Genomic DNA, 18,867 nt, shown 5'->3' with positions numbered 1-18,867 from the left:
TTATAAGCTAACTTACTACCTTATTGTCTGAAGCCAAGGGCTTTGTCAGGTTTGAAATGCTAAAAGGAGTTTTTAATCTGCATATTTAGATAAAGTTACTGTATTAAAACTTATAATTTTTAAATTTATTTATTTTTAATTATTTATCGTCACCACATAGGAACTTATAATTTTAAATTTGGTACTGCCTCTTGAATCTTCCATGGTCATTACTACATTTCATGTTACCTAATATGTGTTCATTTTTCAAAAAAAAAAGATATGTGTCTCTGGCTTGCTTCAGTTTATAGTTTCTTAAAAAGATTCCAGGCAAATTCACAGAGGCCCCAAATTTATGATGTTAATGGCACCAAAATCAATTAATTTGGAGTCTCTTTAACAAAAAAATAATTTTCACAGCACCTAAAAGAGTTATCTCCTATAAACAGAAATTCTTTTCTATGTCTCATTTACTTCTCAGAGCCCATGCTGTATCCCAAATTACTGGTTTCATTGGTCATAAGCCATCAGTTCTGTTAAGTATATTTTATTGTGCAATATAATGGAATTTTTTTCATTAAATAAGTTGTTTGTCTCCTGCTCTACAGTGTAAGCAAAGAACAAATTTGAATGTACAAGATGGTGACTACACTCTAACTAATCAGTGCAAGAACATTCTTAAAGCTTCTCTTCTGTAATAAGGGCAAACTCAGCTAAAAAGTTTGTTTAAATCTTGCTTGGCATGACAAAAACCTTTAAACTATCTTATCTGTGACTATGAATATACCCGACTCATCACCTAAGTACCTTTCAACTGAGCCCTGCTCAGCTCAACTGCTCTTCCTACCATACACAGATATTTAAAATTCTTTAAGGCTTCTGTAGAGTTTTTATGCTTAATATTATTTTATAGCACAGGCAGTTCATAGCTCAAGAATATCACAGACCTGCAAAATAAAATGGAAGGATTTTTTTCTCTATATACTCTAAACCTCTTTGTAGTCTCTAACTATATGGTTGTGTCATATTTGTGTCATGAGTTTTTATTTCAAAGTAGCGATTATGTCACAGTAGAGTCATTTTTTAAAATAACAAAAAGAGCAACAACAACAAAAAATAACAAAAAAAGTTCTTCATAATCCTAATCTGAAATTAAGAAAATCAAGGAAATTCTACATTGGTAACACTACTACATTCCAATTTTTCTCTACATATAAGAGTAACAGCATCTTGTATTACTGTTGAGCACTGATAGCTGACCTTTCACCCTTGTTCTTGTCCTCTTATCACCTATGCAGAACAGAGCTATTGTTATCTATCTGTGGATTTATCTCATGGAGTAATAAATGGTTCTACTGATTCAATTAACTCTTTTTCTGTTTCTAAAACTTTAATGTTCTTATTGTATGTACTTTACCTTCGAGTATCACTTTTTCTTAACTGCATAACTCATCTTTGATGCCTCACTTTGTCATAGTTTTCTCCTTAAAATTCCTCACAAAGAATTGACAGTTTAATTAGTTGAGTGTATTTTGATGTAGTTCTAGTGAACTAAATTGTTATTTTGTGCAGTGTTATCTCTCTCATGGTGAGGTGGGAGGCATCCTCTCTTACTGTACTCAGCTGCCACACATTCCTAACTTCGCTTCTTAGATCCAGAGAGGGACCTCCCAGTGACTGGTTTCTGAATCTTGTCTCCTGCCTTTGCCTTTTGCTTTGCTCCTTGACTAGCGTGGTTCTTGAGGATCTACACCTGCCCTTCAGGTGACAGTGCCTAAGCCTTGAAGCCTTGATGCCTGGTCAGTGCTGAGTTACTAAGACCCCTATACAGTAGAGAAAACTATAAAATGAACACCATCTAGTCCACCTTGCCATCTCTGACTTTTACACCATTCTTAGATCTTCTGGTCTGCACTATTAAGTTAGACACATTCAAAAAGTTGGGCTGTATGTTTTATGTACTTACTATATTGAGCATTGGGGATAACTTGTGCATCAGTTTGTTGTTTGTCACATAAGTATAAAATAATTTGTATCTCTAATGTCCGTTGCGGAGTTTCCGTATCTCAGGTAAAGAGCTAAGACATGAAACTCTAGCTAACTGTTTAAGGCAGCCAGTATATCTGAGTGGAAAGGCATTAAGTTCAGAGGGGAGGGAGATCACTGTCGTCCTAGGTGTATGGGAAAAGCTTTCCAAAGAGAGGAGACTTGAACCAAGCCCCACAAGAACATTTATTACTAACTTTGCCTCCACTGTTTCCTGCTTTTTAACCAGTAGTGGATCTTGGCAGTTGGTTTTGCTATTTTAGAATAATGAATACTTAAGGAGAGCCTAATAATACAAATCCTGATAATTTCTGCATTTCTACTTAAAAATTAACTTTTCTTAATTCCAAAGATCCTAATAAAACTGTTAACTTCTCTTTGTGTAAGTATAGCTATCCTGCCCTCCTGATAGTTCTTTTCTCCCCATTTAGATTATAAATGTACAGGGCCTGGGACCATGTGTTTCTGTCCTTACTTTGTAATTCCCTGTGGATAAGACTGGTCTGCTTCTTACATTTGTAATCTAATCACTTACTAAGAGGTCTCTGTATTTGTTGAAGGTGATGGATTAGCCTTTCAAGTGCCCCCGCCCAACCAGTCCTGGTTGTCTTGGGCATCCCCATCACCTGTCTTCCTCTGAACTCTATTTCTGTTCCAACCAAATATGCTCCTGCTTTTTTTCCCTGATCACCCCATTCCCATAGCCCATTAAATATACTTTTAAGAAGATGTCAAGACTTCTCTTAAGAATATAGGCTTTTATTTGTGACAACACAGCACATGTGCATAAACCAGGAGATAGGAACATTGGCAGATGAGATCTGACCTAGTACAGAGAAAACCTTAATTGAGAACAACTGAGTTAATTTTAAAACACTTCAAGTTAATATAGACTTACTTTTTGAATTAGTAAATGTTTTTAGCTACTGTGTTTTAACTCAGTTAATCTAATAAGCTTTCCTCAAATTCAGTTGAACTCACTTTTCTCCAGTTCACTAAAAACATTTTTATTCAACTATTAGTTTTAGACAACTGATGAATCCTTTCACTGTGATTCTCCTATGCAAATGAGCTGGTTTCAATATGTGAGCCTTAATTTATATAATTGTTCTCTTTTATTCTTTTTTGTGATCCACCTTTCCTTCTGTTCATTCTGATTGTTTTGTAAATTTGCAAAAAAAAAAAGCATGTAGGTATACCTGGAAAGAATAGATATCAGCAAAATTATTCTTAAGTGAAATTTTGTATATTGCAAACTAGTTTTTATAGACTGTCATCTTGAATGGAAGTCTTTTTGCCATTAATGCTGCAGAGATTCAAATTTTTAACATTATACAGATATTTATTGTCTTCCCACTCTGTGCTGGATATAGTTCCAGGTGCTAAGGATCTAGCAGTGAACCAGACAGTGAAGGACCTTGCTCTTCACCAGCACGTATTCTGGCTGCAGTTGCAGTGAAGATGCAGACAACAAACAAATAATCGAATATATAGCCTGTGAAGATGTTATTTGATTTCCTGATTCTTGTTCCTTCTACCATTGCTTCAAGGCCATATCTACAACCTAGTTACCTATAGTGTTGAGTTGAATTTAGTCTCATGGTGCTACTACCTCCATCTAGTAAAAGGTGTTTAAGGGCTTTATTCTAGTTCAGGAGAGAAAGTTTGGAGAGAAAGGATATGAGGGTCAAGTTACTCATTGTTAAACCAGAACTAAATGTGCTTTACTCTCAGAATTGTAAAGGTGAGAATTCATTCACTCATTCAGCAAACATTTATTGAACAATGTATCAGTCAGGGTTCTTTTGTGTTCCAGACTTTATAACACCTACATGCATGTTCTTAGGAACTTTACATTCTAGTTGGAAAGCTAGAGATATAAATATTTACTCATAAATGTTATAATAAAAACATATATCTAGTTCAAGGAAAGTACCACAAAGGGAGTAACTAACTCTGCCTGGGGGAAGATTTTATCATAAGATGACCTTTAAACTGTGTCTTAAAGGTGACTGGATATTCATCATGCTTCATTTATTCAGGAAATGTTTACTGAGCCTCTTCTATGTGTCAAGCACTGTAGATATAGCAATGAACTAGACAAAGTCCCTGCTCTCTTGAGGCAGCAGAAAAACAAGACAGACAATAAACATATAGACAAATGATTATATTAGGTGGTAATACTGCTAATGCCAAAAAAATAAAGGTTAGTAAAGGGAATAGAGAGTGATAAGGAATACTGTTTTAAATAGGATGGTCAGGGTAAGCCTTTCTAATGAGATGACATTTGAGCAGAATCCTGAATGGAATGAGAGAATCAGACCAAGAATCAGGGGGAAGCCATTTCAGACAGAAGGAACAGCAGGAATAAAGACATAATAATCATGAAAAGCACTGCATCTTTAGTGCAAAGTGGGATATTCTCACTGAGCATGAGGTAAAGTGGGGTGCAGGAAGTTGGGGGAACGTGGTAGATGAGGCTGAGGGAGAACTGAAGGAGAAAGAAGAAGCGGGGAGGGAGGAAGTGAGGGAGGAGTCAAATGGTGAAAAGGTATGCGTTCCATACTCAGGAGTTTCGATGTTCTCATTATGGATTTGGGGAGAGAGACTAGGTTTTGGGGGGGTTAGGTTTGGTAAGAGAGACTAGATTTTTGGGGGGGTTAGGTTTGGTTTGGTTTTTGGAAAATTACCTCTAGCAAGCAATATACAAGATAAATTTGAAAGGAGAAGCAGAAGCCACTTAAAGGTTATTGCGATAGTGCAAGTGAGAAATTATGTGGTCTAAATGAAAGCAGTAAGGTGAGGCTAGAGGAGATGGTAGAGTTCAGGTGTTTTAGGAGACCCATTATATAAGATTTGATGCCCTATGGAGTGTGGGAAAGGTCAAGAACAGTAACTGGGTTTAAGGTTAGGTGACTAATTGGTTGATAATGCCATTAACCAGCTCTGGGAGCCCTGGAGGAGAGGCAGGCGTGGAAGTGCAGATAATGAATTTGATTTGAGGCAATGGGAAACACAGGACTAGACATCAGAAGATCAGTCAGGGCTGAAATACAGATTCTGCTGTTACCAGAATTTTATGGAAGTTTAAAAAGGAGAAGACGCAAAATGAGAAGTCAGTATCGTTAGATATTACAGAGAAGTTTATTAGGATGAGGATTTTTAAAAGGCCATCAGATTCGACAGTTGTTAGGTCACCGATGACTTCAAGAAGCCCAATTTCAATAGATGTGAGTGGGACAGAGCCATATCATGGTTGACTTATAGAGTAAAGGGGTAAGCAGATTGTGCAGCCAAGGTCACTGTCTTCTTTCTTTTCCCAAAGCTCCTTGGAAGCTTTGAACTTGAGGTCAAATCTTTTCTTCCCCCTCCCTCCTTAGATTTCTCCACCCAGGGCCTAGGACTGGATGCTTGAGCTAGGGACATGATGAAAGGAAAACTATTCTAATAAAACAAACAAAAAAAGGTCTGTAAGTCTCTGATGGGAGAGGGGCCAGGGATAGGGGAGCCTGATGTTGACGAGTCAGGTATTGCAGGAAGCATCTGAGGGCCTGTGTCCGGCCATGGGGTAAAACCGCAGCGGGAAACAGTAAGTCAGGCCAGTCTGGAGACCTGTCTCCAGAGAGGATAAAGATGAAACACATAGGTCTCTGTTATATGCATAAACTCTGGACCTGAAAGCTGAAATAGGATGAGGAGCAAAGGATTTAAAGGGCTGGTGAGGAAACATGGAATTAGTCAGGAAACTTGGCCCCACTGAGAGAGTGGAATCTGGCAAAGTGTGGGGGTGGGAGGAGAATCTGACAGCAAACTGTTGTTAACTTGAAATTCAGGTAGGGATGCATAGATTTCTTAGGACACAGGGACTGCAGATATGCAAAGGAAAGACTTGGCAATTCTTGTGATCATAAAGATAGCAGTGAGGGAACAGTTAATGAATTGAGATGTAGTCCCAAGAATACCTGGCATAAAGATGTTTAACAAACATTTGTGAAGCCAAAAGTGGTTGTTCAGATTATGTGAAGGAAAGGGATTAGATACCAGAGTTCTGAAGAGCAGCAAGTAAATACCTAGGTTCTCTTCAGGGATAGTATGGTGGCAGTGACTAAGGGATCCCAGACAGTTTGCAAGTGCAAAGCCCAGGAGGGAGATACTCCTGGAAAGGAATCAGAAGCAAAGTTCAGGGTAGAGGACACACTCCCTTAACCCAGTAGACCCAAAGAACTATCAGTGGGTCTACCAGATTTCTGCACTCCCTTGGCCTATTTTTCTCGCCTGCACCGCCATCTCTGTCCCCTAGGGGGCGGGGCTCGAGGGCAAGGCTGGTGGCTGTTCTGAAGCCTCGAGAGCCTTCAGTTTCTACCAGACTCCCTGCTCCCGATGCGGTTTTACCCCATGGCCGGACACAGGCCCTCAGACATGCCCCAGCTGCCAATTAGTGTTGGGGGCGGGCCCAGAGAACCAGTGCTGGAGCAGATTGACACTCCGATCTGGTTGAGTGCCCAGGCTGCCCCCGGCAGCCTGATGGTCCGGCCGAGAGTTTGCCCAGGCCCTGAGGTGTGGGGAGTGCCCCTGGGTCCCCTGCCATATGAATTCCTGGGCGAGATGGTGCACTGCGGGCCCCGGGTCACAGCTGGCCAGGTGGGGACCTGGTTCCAGAGCCCCTCGGAGGGCACTTCCCATGGGCCCTACCTCGTCCTACGGTGCATCCCAAGCTTGTCGCTTCCTGAGGACAGCTTGGCCATAGAGAAAGAGATGGAGCAGCTGGCCAGGGAGCTGAGACAGAGGAGGAGAACCCTCGGGTACTCGCAGGCCGACGTGGGGTTCGCAGTGGGTGCTCTTTGTGGAAAGGTGCTTAGCCAGACAACCATATGCCGCTTCGAGGCCCAGCAGCTCAGCCTGACCAACATGTGGAAGCTGCGACCACTACTGAAAATGTGGCTGGAGGAAGTGGACACCAAGAACCTTCTGGGCTTATGCAAAATGGAGATGATCCTGCAGCAGGCTCGGAAGCGGAGACGCGCAAGCAGGGAGAGACGCATCGGAAACAGCCTGGAGAAACTCTTCCTGCAGTGCCCGAAGCCCACCCCCCAGCAAATCAGTCACCTCTCTGGGCAGCTGCAGCTGCAGAAGGACCTGGTCCAAGTTTGGTTCTATAACCGCAGCAAGATGGGCAGTGTGCCAACCAGTGATTTCTCCTCATTGGAGGGTGCGGGGGTTGCCAGGCCTCCCTTCTCAGGGGGACCAGTGTGCTTTCCCCTGGCTTCAGGGCTCCGTTTTAGTACCCTCGATCTTGGGGTACCCTGCTTTACACCCTTGTATTCCTCAGCCCCTTTGCTTGAGGGAGGAACCCTCCTCGCTGCCCCCACCACCACTCTGGGCCTCCCCAGGCTTTCCAACTGAGGGGCCTGCCTTTCTGGGGCAGACCAAGCTGGGGAAACTGGTCCCTGGAGTTTATTTCAGGGCTGTTAGCATTAAGTTCTCCACTCACTGTCTAAAGAAGTTCATTTAAGAATATGTAGGGGATGGGGTGGGAGTTATTTAAGTAAACAGGGAGAAAAGTTGAAGTTTATTGCTGCTTTGTGTTTTTCCTTTTCTTTTCACCTAGCATTGGTTTTAAAGTACATAAATGGTTTCGGATATTTTGTTTCTCTCTTTATTAATTGAAAATTAATTTTCGTCTCTTATTTCTTGTAGTTATCAGTAAACATAGGGTTTGATTCTTTTTCTTATAAACCATGATATTGATTGAAAAACTCAAGTCACCGAAAGTTTTCACTATACTATTTTCATCAATAGCAAGCAGAACTTTGTGTACACACAAACACAACGTCTGGGATAATAGTTACCTCCAGGGGAAGGTTTGAGGATGGAATAGGAGGAGTACACAGAGCCTACCCAGAGCCCTTGCTGAAACAGAAGTTTTCTTGCTCTTCTCTTCTGGAAAGATGCGGGTTTTTTTCTAATTCACCTTTTCATTTATAGTACCCCAGCTTTATGTGAGGGTCTCAATTCGACTCTCCACCTTATGCGGATCCATGGGCTCATCTCCTGTCCTGTCACAGTCACTGCATTTAAAACTCCTTTGACACTGAGATTGGCAAACTAGACAGCCGTAGCTCAGCCCCAGCTCCAGCTTACTTCTCTGGTTTTTAGCTCCATTTGGTTTATTCTCTGGAAATTTCCCCCACTTTCTTTTGAGCTCAGATATGCTTTTTAGTGGGTATTTGTGATGGTTAATCCAACATTTGCTGGTGGCTTTTATGATGGATGGTACACCTTAAGTCACTTTTCCAATCTCTTCTATAAAATTGGTCCTTTCCAGTTTTCTACTTCTACCTACATTGGTCAATTTTGGTAATCATATACTAAACAAAGATCATTCAGCGCTTTATGTTCTTACATCTTCTGCCATTGCCTGCATGTAATATTTATTGTTTTATGATTCTATCACTATATCTGAGAGTTTATGTTCTTCCTGCTTACTAATCTTGTCAATTTTCTCTTTCTCTGCTTTTTTTTTTATCCTTAATCAGTCATACAAAGAATTTATAGGTATTTTTTCTTGTTAGTGTCTGAAGATAGAGCACTGATGATACACATAGGTTAGTGAAATGGATCCAAACTTCAATTGTGTGGCCTTAGATTTAATAGATGACTAATCACTTACTCTTGGACTATTCCACTAAAAGTCACATAACACCAACCCCATTCCTTTCTTTTCCTAGACAGTCCTTCTGGAAAGCCTTGGAAGGGAGATGTTTCTGCAGAGGATCAGACAGTGTTTAATGCCAGGATGAATGATTATTATTGTGCCATGAACGTTCAGCTCGTAAAAGCTGTAAGAGGGCTCTGACCCAGGCTGCTCCTTAAATTCTGCAGCCCCTGCAGATTTAGGGAAATGGTAATGGGCACTCAGTCTCAGGGAACAGGGCTTAGGGTCTGCCTCAGCACTTGTTCAGCTGCATGCTTCCCGCAGCTGCTGCGCCTCTGCTTAAGTGAGTACTAATATGTGTCACTAATCAACTTTCACATAATTTAAAATGAGATTTTCCATCACTAGTACTCTTGACTCTAAAAAGAGGAAAGACTAGACCTTGTGGAGAACTTGATATTTAAAGGATTTCAGACTTTTCAGAGATTAAAGTCGATAGATAGAAACCTCAATAATAAGATCCCTCAAAACTGAGAAGGAACCACCCTTAGAGTTGGGAAAAAACTGAATGTAGTGTTGGTGGTTAACAGTGTGAAATGCACAGAAATCAAGTAACATGAGAAATCAAGTAAGATATCATTTCATTAACAAAAATGTCACTGGTACCTTTGGAGAGAACAAATTTCAGTGAAGTAGTTAATAGAGGTAGATACCAAGCAGTCCCAGTCCCAAGTCCCCATATTTGCCAGATAGCCCCTTACCTCAATTGAAAACATAAATTCCAACCACTTGCTCAATAGGATCTTCACCATCATTCTGAAAAGGTTTTTTCATCAAATATTTCCTTTATCTTGTTTCCTTTAGATAAGGCAGGTATCCTAACCTGAAGACACTGAACCCCATTAGTGTATAAGTAGAATAGTGTATTTGTACAATTAAAGATGGTGATAGTAGCCTTCATCACATTTTCAAAGGGAACCATGACTCTTTGTAGATCTGCAGTTTCAGAATTTAATAAACACCTTCTCTTTGGCCACTTTACTTTCAAGTTTTCCCTTAACACAGTACCTGCCAAATAAGTCATTTCTAGCGTTCTCTGAATCTGTATTATCTGGATATCTCTAGCTCAGTATAGTATAAAGGCCCTTGAATCACTTCTTAATATGTCTTTCAAATTCAGACCAAATACTGCATTAATAAATGCTTTTCTTGTTCTTATACCTTTATCAATTGTTGGCACTTTCATTAGGTTCCTACCATAAAGAACAATTTCTCCTTTTCCTAGAAGTTTTCTGATTTTTGTCTAAGAAAACTTAAGGTGCTAGGATATCTTCTCTTATTCCAAAACTCTATCTTGCTCTTGAATTAGTATCCATTTTCTAAGTTTCATATTTTTAAAATAAAAAATGCTATACATTGCTGTTCATTATACTAAGACTGTATCATAGGGATTTATTTTTCTGAATAGCCACTTGTGTTTATGGCTTTCATCTAGAAATAGTCCTGCTTACTAAACAGTACATATCGGATCCCTTGGCAGAATTTATTTATGATGAATTCTTTTTAAGGTGCAAAATTGTATTATCTACCTAGAACAGTGTTTTTAAAGTGAAAAATTACAATGCCATTTCAATAAAATCCTAGTAGAATGTGGGAATGCTTCTTGAAAAAGTGATCCTAAACTGAATGAATAAAACTTAGGGAAATATGGAAATTTTGAAGATAAATAGGGTGGTCTTGTCCTTTCATATGTTATGAAATACAATAATTTAAACAGTGTGGTAGCGGTGGTGGTGATGGACAAAATAACAAGAACAAGTATTTGACTGTTTTATTCATGGGGATGTGAACTGACGCAACGTTCATGTATGGCTATTGGGTAATTCATATGGGAAGTTTTTTTAAATGTGCTTCTTTGTTGCCCATTATTTCAATTTTAAGACTTTTTATAAGAAAATAATCGTGTGTCAGAAATTTAGTGTTAAGGATGGTCGTCACAGCATTTTTTTTAACAACAAAAAGTTAGAAACCACCTAAATGAGGAACACTATATGTAGGAAAACTATAGAACAATGATTTTTGACAAAGTTCAGAATAGTTTATTAAACTTTATGATATCATTTTTTATTTTTTAAGAAAAAAGTATAGGATTATAATATATATGTTGTTGGTGATTTTTTTTAAATTTGCTATATGTGTTATCCCCCCCTCAAAAAAAATGCAAGAAACATTTCTAAAAGAAGGCTATAGGAAATCTACACTTCCTAAAAATAATTTTTCTTCCTGTCTCTAAAATGGTAATTTCATATTATAAAGCAATATTTTAGAATAATAAATCTGGCCTTTTCATTTTTAGTCAGATTTGTAGTTTCTGTAAAAAAAAACAAAAACAAAAACAAAAGGCAATTCTCTAAATATGGGAGTATTGGGACATATCAGTTAGAAAGACATTGCTGAAAATTAGTTTGGGTTTTTTTTTTTAATCAGATGCCCATTAATGTTAAGGAGCTGTAGTGTAGCTCAGCGAGTGAAGACACCTGCCATATGTCTGTTTTTCTGCACAACATGGTAATTTACAATTACAATTAGTGTGTTTATATACCTCGGTGTGTCACCCATATTTAGAATAGAAGTCCAGATCATTTTCATTTTTCTGAATGTTTACTTTTCAGTTTTAAAAGCATTTGAAAATATCCAAGTCCTGGTTTTATCACAGTCAAATCCTCCCTATTTGTCGTATTTTAAGAAACCAAATGAATAAAAATGAGATCTGGATTTCTAAGTTTGAAGGCAGGGTCATTTTCTGTGATTACAACCCCAGCCACTTGAAAGATGAACTGTCATGAAGCGATTCTATCCCAATGCCCAGTAAAATCCTTAAAACAAGGTATTCAGATTATGGTGGTTCCACCAGTGAAGAGAAACATTACAAGAAGCTCTGGGAGAGCTGTATGGTTTACCTAAGGGACTGCCTCCAGAAAACAATTCAGCACATAGTTTGTTAGGCTCCTGCTCTGCCACCTCACTGTTTAACTAGGAGCCCTGTTGTGAAGCCTGCTAAAGGCAAAATTAGCTACTTTGGCATTGAACTTGGGCTTCTTAGGTTTTCTTCCCCCAGCTTCCAACAAAATGACGAAATATAAACCAGCTTCACTTATTGCTGTTGACTCTTCTACTGACTGCCTGCCAAAAACTGTAATTGGAAAAGGAAAAATTGAGGCCTTCCTGAGAATTCACTACATTTTAAATTCAATATTCCCTTCTAAAACTATACAACCCGTTGTGTCATTTCTTCTTCTCTAAAGGAATGAGTGTATTATTTAATAATTAGTCTTCTTTTTACTTACAGGATGTATGGTGTAGACCTTTTAGAACTCAGTGCAGTGGTCAGGGCCGTTTATAGGATGCATTCAGTTGACATGATAATGCTCCTGGAACAGCTGTAAAACTTTGAATATTATTTATTATCGGGCAAATCTTAACATGTACCTTTTTTATTGAAAAGAATTTGTTTCAATATACCACGTATCAGTAAAAGCTACTACAGATTGGGTAAAAAGATTTATATGTATAGTACTCCTGTTATATAAGTATTGCCTCTCATAACAGCAATTGATAACAAATATTCTAAACCAGAGGGACCTACAGAGGAAGTATAGTCCTATAGCCAAGGCATAGTCTGGGAGACAGGTATTTCTGAGTTTATATCTGAGGTCAGTAACCTATATCTCTGTTACTTTGAATGAGTTACTTCTTTCAGCCTCAATTTTTCATCAGTAAAATATGTCTAGCAATCAACAGGGTGAGAGAGTTGATAAAAGGATTAAATTAGGTAATATAAAAAGAAACTCGTAGGACTTCTCTTTTTATACCATAGACACGCAAGAATTTTTCTCTCCATTGTGTTTCTACTGTACCATGTCTGTATTTTCTTTATAGCTCATAAATCACTCTTTTGCATCCCTAGGAACTTTCACATAATAGGTACTCAAGGACTGATAGCCAAAACTGAATAAGTAAAAGAACAGAAAAAGTAGAGATAGTAGTCTCAGTTGCTAGAAAATTTGCTATCTGATATTGGGAAATGACTTTTGGAATTATAATAATTGGAAGACAATTAAAAAGTTCATCTCCTTAGGTGTCAAATGACAACTAGATAATGGAACCATATGATAAGGTTTGGATTTTAAAGGATTTAAATAAAAGATTTTTTGAAAACCCATATAACATTATATAATTGAAAAGAATAATCTCTGAAGTTGTTTCTAGTCTATTATAATTATATGAGTCTCCATTAATAAGAACAAAACCATGCTCCACAGATTGCATATGGAGGCTATGAGAATACAGAGTATAGGAATGGAGGATACAGAGTAGAGTGATACTGGTCTTCATATTGTGACTCCCGTTTAATCTTTCCTTTCTCATCTCCTGCTGTGGTCTCAATTGTCTCTCTCTCAAAAGCAAGCCAATCCTGCCTTTATTTATACTTTTCTTCATTGAATGTCCACACACTCCAGCTTTTCTGTCCAAAGCCTTCCATATTAGTTTGCTAGAGCTGCCATAACAAAGTGCCACAGTTATGGGGTTTAAAGAACAGAAATTTATTGTCTCACAGTTCTGGAGACTCAAAGTCCAAGATCAAGGTATGGACAGTGTTGGTTCTTTCTGAGGGCTGTGAGGAAAGGATCTGTTCCAGGCCTCTCTCCTTGCTTTGTAGGTGGCCATCTTCTCTCTATTGTCTCTTTACATTGTCTTACTTCTATGTATGTGCCTGTGTCCAAATTTCCCACCTTTATAAGGACACCACTTACATTGCATTAGGGCCTACCTTACTGACCTCATTTTAACTTGATTACCTATGTAATGACCCTATCCACAAATAAGGTCACTCTCTGAGGAACTGGGGGTTAGGTCTCCAGTATATAAATTTGAGGTGGTGGGGACACAGTTCAACCCATACCACCTACCACACCTGATATAGAGAAAATACAGATATGTATTGGTGGGGTAGGGTGCGGAGGGGAGAGTAGGAAGACTGAAAGACTTGTTTGTTTTTTCCTACAGTGGAGTTAAATAGATATAGATATGATAAAAAGGAAAGAACGTTAGCCATAAAGTCAAACAGCCCCAGACCTGCATCCTGTCTCTAGGCCACTCACATAGATAACACTGGCACTCCAGGGTTCTCCCTCACGAAAAGCAACATTTCCTCCTCCTCAACTATGAGCTCAAAAATGACAGTGGCTACTTATTTCTATTTTAGGAGTCGAACAATTGAACTCTCATCAGTGAGATTGAGAGGCACGTTAGGAAGAAAATTTTAGCTGTTTTGATAAAGATGTGATTCCTATTCTCTCCAGAAAAATTGATATGCAAGCCTATTGAGAAAGCCCTGTCACTTTTTGCTAAACATTGTCAGCCACTAATTTCATCAAACTAATGTAATAGGACAATCAAGTGACATGACTTTAACTTATTATGATTGTGTTATATTTATGAAAAGCAAAGCTAAAACACCTAATAGCAAGTATTTAGGCACTGATTGTTTCAACAAATAGTTTTGAGAATGTTGCTAAACCTAAATAGACAATGAGTTTTCTCAGTATATGAAATACATATCATTCTTTCTCTAGTAATAAGTCATTAAATATATGCAAATATTAAAAATGATTACCTCATTCCAGACATGCTTTTATGACATCAGTCTGCTTGCTAAATATGTATTACCTTTGAGATTTAAAATAAAAAGAAGTAGGAATAGATTTACCATACAAGGATTTATTGTGTTCTTTTCTGTCCTGAAAAGGCAATCACAATAACACCATAGGTAGAAAAGAATGTTTTGCTGCTTCTGTGTCACATCATTAAAGTAGTTAATCTAAAGTCATAAATTTTTGCCTTCTGGGCCAAGAAATTTTAAGTAAAATACTAACAAAAATGTTCTGCTTTTAAATGAGAAGCAAAAGAATCTTTATCCTTTTCATTCGAGTTTCTAGAAATGGCACACTCCATAAAAAATTGTATCATTTTTATTTTTAAACTGAGTTTCTTGCATTAGTCAGTAAACAATTTATTTGGTGAACATTCTCTGTGCACATATATACACCATGTGAACATTTAGGAAACAGAAGGTGCTTGAATTTGTGAGATTTAAATATTTTCTCACAGTTGATCCAGTGATACTGCAGTTGAAATAAAACCACATATAAATGAAATACCATTTTCTACTAAAAAGCAAGTATAGATTTTCTATCATTGTTTTAATGAGGACAATAATGATTTCATTTATTCGGTGAAACATCTTATAAATCTTTAGCATGTTTACTTTCATATGCATTCCTTGACTCACTTGTAACACTCCACTTGTCCTAATCATAAATATGCATATATATTTAATTATATTATCTGACTATGCATATTTTTATACATCTAATATTCTTGCAAGTATTATTATACTTTGAAAGTATAAATAGAGCAATGGTTTGGTTTCTTACTTATTCTTCAAAAACTTGTGTCCATATATACTGATTTCATGTTTTAAATACATTTTGCAAAATATGAGCCATGTAGATCAAAGGTAATACACCAGACCGGGCAAGCAACAGGATAATGCCCAGCACTGCAGCTTTTGACCATCTCCCAGACCTCCTTGCTGTAGCCTCAAACATCCTCCTCCTTTTCCTCTAGGTTCCATATTCTCACATTCTAATAAGCAGTAGCATTATACCTCCATACGTCCTCAGTGACTGAATACCTGCTAAGTGGCAGTTAAGGGCTAGGCACTGATGGTTCAGAATTAGACAAGGAAAACATAGGTAAGATAGAAGAAAAAAGTAAGAAAACCAAGGATCAACTCACCAAGTAAGAAAACCAAGGATCAGCTCACCAAGAAAGAAAACCAAGGATCAACTCACCAAGTAAGAAAACCAAGGAGCAGCTCACCAAGTGGCCAGAGTTAGGGGAATGGGCAAAAGAACAATGCAGAGAAAGGGGCACGTAACTCAGTATGGGGCATCTGGGAACATTTTGAAGAGCAGAGACAACTTGAGCTACGACTTAAGGATAACAAGCAGTTGTTAAGTGGAGGTTGTGAGAAGAGAGGGAAGACCAGAAGTCAGGAACAGAAAAAAAAGTGAAAGGAGTTTTTGACTGAAAATCTAGGCTGTGTTTAGTTACTGCGATTGAGAGTTAAACGTAGTGGTTACATCCTGACAGCCTTAACAAAAAAGTTACATAAGTTCTCAGTACATGAACCTAATTACATGAATCTTACAGAATGCATTAGGAGAACTATTTTCTTAACATTAAATTTAAAGATTAATATATCAATCTTAAGGAGATATTGAACAACACAATAATTTCTTTAATTATAGTACTTTTATAGATGTTGTTGTTGTCATTTAAGGCACAAAATCATTCTTCATGTGACCAGTTCTTGTATTGACTTATGACACATAACCTAAGTCTTAATACTAAGCTCTAAGGTTCTGAAGGCCTTTCTTCTGGGAACTAAAATAATTTAGTATTGACATAGAGCTTCCTGATGGTTTTCCTTGGCACTACTATTCAGCAAATCTAACGAAATTAATGGTTAGCAGATCCACTGGCCTATTCTTCTCAAGAGTCTGTTTCCTCGAGGCTTTTGATGAAAAGTTGTTAATCAATTCCTTTAAGTTTATTATGGTATCATAAGAAATACTAGGAAGGGTTTGGTATTGAAAAAACCGTCAGGCACCCAAGACAATGTCTTAAGTAATAGCCTTGTTGCCTTCATTTGCAAAAAAAAATGTCTGATTTGAAACCCAGTTGACTGTCATGGAACACTGTCATACTGTGTCTGCCCACAGCTCATGATGCAAGAGTGTGCTATCATGACAATAGAGATAGAATAGGTATCAGTATATTTATGTACCAAACAATGAACTTAAGATAAATAATTAATTCATCTGTTTTATCATCATATGAAATAAAAATGACTGATATAACATACTCCTGTATAGAGTCATTCTAAAAATCATAAAAAACCTTCATAAGAATTATTGAAAATTACATACCAAGGCATAAAGTACAACACAGTGCTTAATAATGCTCTTTCTTTGTAAAGTTGAAAACGTATAGATCTTTAGATATTATTTTCAGTGTTGCTTCCATCCATGAATATTGAAATGCTTTGGCACATATAATAATCCTTAGAAAACTGTCCAAAATGAGACCTTAGTATCATTGTAGATTTTGAAGATTCAATTTTTTCCCAAATCATTGAAACTCACCAGTGCCAGAAGCCATCAATAAATGCAGAGTCTTGACACACATGCGTTGTCTTAAATTACAGAGTGACACCTTTAGCTTAAGTTATTGCAGCAGACATATTTTGTTTTGAAGACAAGTCAAAAATCTATTAGGATCTAGCATTGGTAGATCTATTTTTTATTAAAATATGTTACTTCTGAAAATCCCCAAATTATGTGCAATGAAACAGTTGTTAGGTAAATAATTTTGAGATCTGCTTATGGTAGCAGACTCATGTTCAGTGAATCCATTGAGCAATTGCCTTTTCAGACCCTTAGCACCAACAGAGAATAGGCAGAGGGTCCGTAGCCTAATAACTTAAGGTTTCTAAAAGTTAACTTTTAAGGGATTTGATAAGGATATTTGAAAGTAGAAGATAAGTAATTATTCTAAGAACACCGAGATATTTTTATTGGAGTTTTTTTATCATTCAACTTGTAGAATATAGCTCATATGAATCTTAATTCCAGGTGACAGTTATTTTCCAGTCAACTCTTAAAGTGGTTTATATGTTATAGTTTAATCAATATGAATATTCATTCTGGAAAAGCATTTATTGTCCAATGCCTTCTGCTTTCTTACTGGGAGAAATAGCTATACCCAGGCCTCAGTTGTTGGTGAGTGGGTTGTTTATCGGGCACTGTCTATGGCAGAATGATGACCTTAGGCTAGGCTAACTTTCCTCTATTTCCCAGGACATTTTTGAGCCACTTTTCCCCAATAGCAAACTCATGTGTTCTCAGCAAATGCAAACTACTTTTAAAATTGTGTCTAGAAAAACAATCAAGAGAATAAATTCCTTCTCTCCTGCTACTCTCCTTCCTTCATTATTTTAAGAATTAGACAGGGATGGGGAGCACAGCATAGAGAATGCAATTAGCATTAATATGTTGGCTAGGTGGAGGGTCAGGGAGGGAGGGAGCAGTTGGGGGGATCGCTTTATGAACTATACAGATATCTAACCAATGTACTGTATACTTGAAACTAATTAAAATAAATAATTTCTTTAAAGGCAAAAAAAAAAAAAGAATTAGAAAATTGAATATGCATTACTTTGGATTCCCTGCCCTTTTTAGTTATCTATAGCACTTACATGGATAATCCAGAAACTTTTGCCCTTAAAAGCATATTAACATAATAAAATGCTGCCATTAAGATTGACTGTCTAGTTATTTTACAGTCAGTTATGTACACATGAATTTAAATAACAATCTCATGTTTTATAAAAGTTAAAAAAGAATACAACATACCTTTTTCAATTACGTGTTAGTACAGACTCTCTTCATTGTAAGTTACATAACCCCAATTCAAGCTGCATACCAAAAAAAAGTAATTTATTGATTCGTGTAAATAGAAAAACCCGAGAGTGGATCTGCTGGTACTACTAAATACTAGGGTTCAAACATTGTCATCTCCTTCTCTACTTTTCTTCATCTGTTGGCCTCATTCTTTCTTTCTCACAGGTAAGGCTTTCTTCACACAGACAGGAAGGGTAGCTACAAGCAGTTGCGGCATCCTCTATGCAGCATTATTCCAGAAATAAAGCCCTAGCATTGAAATAAGAATCTTAATGAAAATTCTGATTAGTCCTGCTTTGGTACTATGGTGATCCCTGAATTAATCACTAAAGCCAAAGAGATTGAATAGTAGGACTGGCTGTGATTGGCCAGCCTGGGCCAGCCATATCTATGAGGGGGTTGAGGCTGAAGCAGGACAGTGTAATTGCTAGCCAAACAAGGACTACGTATGTTGAAGAGGAGTGCTTCTCCAAAGAAGGGTTTTGGATATTGTCCACCATAATTGTTCTTGTATCGGTTTCTCCAGTTTCTTGGAATATTGAATGTCTGTGCCCTAATCAGATGCTTATGTTATCTGATATATAGAGAAGAGAAAGT

The 18,867-nt window shown here is 37.6% G+C and overlaps 2 protein-coding genes across 6 annotated transcripts in view; both read left to right on the top strand.

The window, feature by feature from the left end:
* Nucleotides 1-18,867, top strand: part of ARB2A (ARB2 cotranscriptional regulator A) — a 356,272-nt gene that overhangs the window by 232,239 nt on the left and 105,166 nt on the right. The gene's annotated exons all lie outside the window — the stretch shown is intronic.
* Nucleotides 4,649-10,004, top strand: POU5F2 (POU domain class 5, transcription factor 2). Its single transcript, XM_039875067.1, has one exon. The coding sequence runs from the start codon at nt 6,406-6,408 to the stop codon at nt 7,426-7,428; it is 1,023 nt and encodes a 340-aa protein (XP_039731001.1). The 5' UTR covers nt 4,649-6,405; the 3' UTR covers nt 7,429-10,004.

This window comes from Pteropus medius, unplaced genomic scaffold (genome assembly GCF_902729225.1).
Source record: "Pteropus medius unplaced genomic scaffold, Ma_sr-lr_union100, whole genome shotgun sequence".
Taxonomy (NCBI): domain Eukaryota; kingdom Metazoa; phylum Chordata; class Mammalia; order Chiroptera; family Pteropodidae; genus Pteropus; species Pteropus medius.
Note: the sequence above shows the minus strand (reverse complement) of the source record. Positions and strands in the feature narration are given on the sequence as shown.

What these genes read in the sequence shown, in the direction of transcription:
- POU5F2 (XM_039875067.1), top strand. Translation starts at nt 6,406, where the DNA reads ATGCGGTTTTACCCCATGGCCGGACACAGGCCCTCAGACATGCCCCAG.